At 53.8% G+C, this 4,312-nt stretch overlaps 1 protein-coding gene across 1 annotated transcript in view; it reads right to left on the bottom strand.

Moving 5' to 3' along the window:
• Nucleotides 1-1,926: 1,926 nt before the first annotated feature.
• Nucleotides 1,927-4,312, bottom strand: part of RPN1 (ribophorin I) — a gene marked incomplete at its 5' end in the record, with an annotated part of 6,914 nt that continues 4,528 nt past the window's right edge. The window contains 3 exons of the mRNA XM_010134292.1: nucleotides 1,927-2,352; nucleotides 3,372-3,617; nucleotides 4,095-4,214. Of these exons, the coding sequence (XP_010132594.1) occupies nucleotides 2,170-2,352; nucleotides 3,372-3,617; nucleotides 4,095-4,214 (549 nt within the window). The remainder of the gene's footprint in view (nucleotides 2,353-3,371; nucleotides 3,618-4,094; nucleotides 4,215-4,312) is intronic.

Genomic DNA, 4,312 nt, shown 5'->3' with positions numbered 1-4,312 from the left:
CTTTTTAGCTGGGGCTGCCTGGCTCTTCCTAGCTGCTGCCTCTGCAGCCGCGTTTCCATCCACAGACAGGACCTGAAGCTGCCCAGCAGCGGTGAGGGCTGCAGGGGCTGCTGATTGAGCAGAGCCCCTTGGGACAGGGAGGGAGAGACAGAGCAACAGACCATCAACCCCGCAGGGCTTTGTAACGGGCACAGCAAGCCCCACGGTACCCGCAGGGGTCTGGGGCTGCCTGCGAAGCCAGGCAGGAGTGGGAAGTGGGGAAGGAAGGGAAGCATCACCTTTCCTCTGCCGGGGGAGTGGGAAGTCAAGTGTACTTGTCTCTGGGGTCAGCAGTTTCATCCCTCTTCTCCTCCCTTGGACCTGACTGTGTTGCCCCAAGCAGCTCCTGTGTGGTTTCAGATGTCCCTGGTACCTCCCTGAAGACTGTGTGTGTGTGTTTCGGCCCAACAGCTTAACCAAGATTTATTTGGCTTTAGCTGTTGGTCTTCCCCACCTGGTCAGCCAGGACTTGAGGTTTCAGGGCTCCCCCCGGGGAGCAGAGGTGGGGGATCTGGGCTTGCCCACCACACTGCAGGCTGAGGTTTGTGGGCATGGGAGGGAGCTGGCACCTGGCAGACAGTGTGATGGGTGCCGGGGCTCAGGCCTGCAGCAACACCCCTGACAAACCCACTTTGCAAACTGTGCGGCCTGGGGCCAGGGGCTTTCCTGCCAACTGCCTCCTCTGTCAAAAGAGAAAAGCGTCTCAGGAGAGTCTAAGGACAACCCTCACCAGGATAAGGGGAGCTAGTAAGGGGTGGAGGTGGTGTGTCTGTGACACAGCCCTCAGCTGTGTGCTCCCGGGACACAGGGACAGGCAGTGCAGGTGGCCTGGCGAAGGGCTGGAGTGTCCAGGAACAGGGAAGGCTGGCAGGCAGCGCCAGGCCATGCGGGCTGTGTTTACGCCGCCAGGCCGGTCGTGCAGGTACTGTGGCACCTCTGCTCCCCAGCACAGCCACCTTCAGCACTAGCATCCTCGGGGGCGGCTCAGACTGCTCCGCGGTGCAGGGTGTGGAAGCATCCTCCAGCTCTTCTGCAGAGCACGCTTGCCGCAGGTGGCTGTGGATGCCCCGGTGGGGAGGGCTGCACGCCACTGCACCACCCCCAGCTCAGGGCAGGGTCTTGGTGACAAAGGTGGCAGAGGGACACACAGCCCATCCCGCTCTTCTCCCGTTCTTTCTGTATTCGGATCCCAAACCGCTCTAGTACATGACTAAGCCACGCAGGCGCAGTGGGTAAGAGCCGTACTGCCACTCTGCAGCCAGCTCTGGGTGTTCAGCAGTGCACGGAAGCACAGAGGCACAGGAAAAACAGATTCTGACAGAAATCAGCAGGGAATTGTGTGCAGACCCCCCAGGGGACCCAGCTGTGAGCTCGAGCCTACTTGGGCAGCACGGGGGATGCAGGGTCTGCTGTCACATGCACGTGTGACACCCAGTGAGATGCCAGGAGGACAGCCTGCGGCACGTGGGCTTTCTCCCCATAAGGGTGTAGACGCGTGCGCATCTCTGGAGAACAAGGGTTTGGCTCTCTCTCACGCCTGGGTCAGGGCCTTGTGGGGTGGCAGAGCTCTTGCCTTCAAGGCATGTAAGTGGCAGGAGGCAGGAGCAGCCAGGGCTGAGTTCTGCTCCCCAGGGAGCGGCACTGCCTGGCCGTGGGCAGGACAGGGCCACCCAGCCCCTCTGCACCAGCGGCTCTGCCGCCCCCCACACTGGCACAACATGTGAATGTGAGGCAGTGGCGGTTTTATTCAAAGCAGAACAAAGGTGTCTTTTATTCTTTCTGGAGATGCAACATTGGGACTCGCCATGAGCCTGTCTGTGCTCAGACTGGCTGTTTGCGCCTGTTTTGTCTGGGCACATCTACACACGCGGGAGACTTGTCTATACCCTGGTCTCTGTTACAGACCCCCTGCTACCCAGCCAAACAGCACGATGGTGTGGTCCCTTGCACAGCACACGAGCTGAGCAGACAGGCTCTACGGAAAAATCTAAAACCAAAATGTACTTTCAAGACATTTCACATCAACTTTTCCCCTAATTTTGCTGGGAAGGAATTTTGGCTCAAAGTGTATCCACTCCCAGGCTTCTCACCTCCTTCATACCTCTCCCCTTTACGTGGTCACTAAGCCAGTTACAGTGCGTCGAGGATGTTGTCAATCTTTGTAACCAGGTCCTGGCGCTTGTTGGAATGCATCTTCTCATTCTCAATGTACGTGTCCTTCTTGAGCTTGCCAGCTACCAGCCGCTCAGCCTCAACCGAGGACTTCAGAACGAGCTCCTTGACCTGGCCATCGAGCTTCTGAATCTCACTTACCTTACAGGGTGAGAAACAAAGGGAGTATTAGAGGATACAAAAAACCATCCCAACAGTGAAGGTGGAACAGAAGAGATGGTAAAGCTGGAGAAAAGATGAAGTCAGTGCTAAGGGGAAACATCTCCAATCCCTGAATATCATATCCCGAGCCATCCCCTCTCTCTGGCATCCCGTTATGAGGAATATCTCACGAATGGATAATTACGCAGTGTGAATAAAGGGGCTCTGAACACCAGGAGCCACACTGGCAGGAGACAGGTGCAACGACTGTTAAAGTGCTTAACGACATTTTAAAGGCATCAAGCTACATCACAACTAGGATAGCTGGAAGCGGTGTCACCCCATTTACGTTAATGGTGTGTGAGAAGCAGGTCTGCAATGACAGAGCTTCTCTTTGAGCTAGTCAGGTGGCTGTTGGCTAAGCGGACCTTAGAGTGTCCCTCACTTGGGGTTAAATGGCTGTTCCAGATGAGTCTGAAATACAGAGAAGGAAGGAAGGAAAGGACAGCGGGTGTGTGTTCACTGTGTCACAGCTTTCAACAAGGCATAGAGAAATACCTGCCCCCTGAGGACCATCGCATTACCAAAACTGTCAGCACCAAACTCACATGTGCAAGAAAGTCAGAGGGAGATTTTGGTTTAGCTAGTGTCAGTGGTGAAGTGGGAACTGGTAACATGTTGACAGGTCCCGTTTTTGCCTGAGTGTCACTGCCACGAGCTCAATGAGAAGCGTCAGGATTGTGTTACAGAAGCATTAATCTGTACTCGTGCAGCTGGTTCAAAGGCTTTTAAGAAACAGCTGCTGTTTACCAGCAGCATTTAACAGGGCTGCACAACCAGATCACTGCAGAAAGAACAAACTGATCTTCACATCCCCTGGCAGGGATCAAGCCATTTTCAGAGGAAAAATACCTCACCAGGCTGCAGAAACCAAACCCCAAACCAAAACTCACCCAAACTAGAACACCTGACAGAGCCAAGATTAGGAGAGCTTAAAAAAATTAATTAGGATTTCTTACTTTATCACACAAGTCAGAGCCCTCTGTCTTCAGTTTAGATTGCAGAGAGGCTATTTCACTTGTCAGGGCCTTGTGCTCCGTCTCCAAAGACTTTTTGCCACTGTTCAGTGTGGAGATGTCCCGTGACTGCTTGTATTTATTCACCGCTTCATCAAAGTGACGGTACAGCCCAAGTCTCTTGTTCACCAGAGTTAACACTTGCTCTGTGATGCAGGCAACCTTCATCCTTGCTTCAGCAGCTGGATCCTGCAAGAGGACAGAGGGAAGATCAAAGCAGTCCTATCTCTGACCTGCATCAAGCTGTGCCTCCGATCTGCCACAGGACTGCTCCAGAAACTGCCCCCTTTGCAATTAAGTCAACTGACAATAATTAGGTGAACAGTCCAAGAACTGACTAGGGCCACAACCTTCTAGCAGTCGGTCTAGCCCAGCAATAGCTCACACAAAGTGAAAACACTGCAGAAGGACGATTTCAGACAACCCAACTTCTGGGGTGGATTCCCTTTTATCCAGAAGGCAAAACTCTGGTTAGCCTTAGCGCGCCAGTCCAAACCCCACAGGCGTGCCGGTGCTCAGGCAGCATTAAAAACAAGGCTCCACTTCAGCTTCTAGTAAAATAACTGATCAGCAGAACAGTCAGCAGGAGTTACTGGTGTGAAAAACCTCCGAGCATCGGCTGAGTGAGCCACTAACGCTCCCCAAGGGCTCTTCACCATGGCACACCTTAGTGATGGAGAAATCCAGCCTCACGTAGACGATCACAGTGAAGAACAAGATGTAAAAGGCTCCAACCACCAGCAGAGGCTCCTGCAGCATCAAGATTTTGTTGAAGGTGTAATGAACCTAGAAAGGAAGTTTGAAACCCTGAGCAGCGACCCATGGTACCACGGGAGAGAACTCGTCTCCTCAGGCAGCAGTGCGACTGGCCACGCAGCCCAGCA

The sequence above is a fragment of the Buceros rhinoceros genome, unplaced genomic scaffold (assembly GCF_000710305.1).
Source record: "Buceros rhinoceros silvestris isolate BGI_N320 unplaced genomic scaffold, ASM71030v1 scaffold26714, whole genome shotgun sequence".
NCBI classification, from domain to species: domain Eukaryota; kingdom Metazoa; phylum Chordata; class Aves; order Bucerotiformes; family Bucerotidae; genus Buceros; species Buceros rhinoceros.
This window is presented reverse-complemented; position numbering and strand designations above follow the sequence as displayed.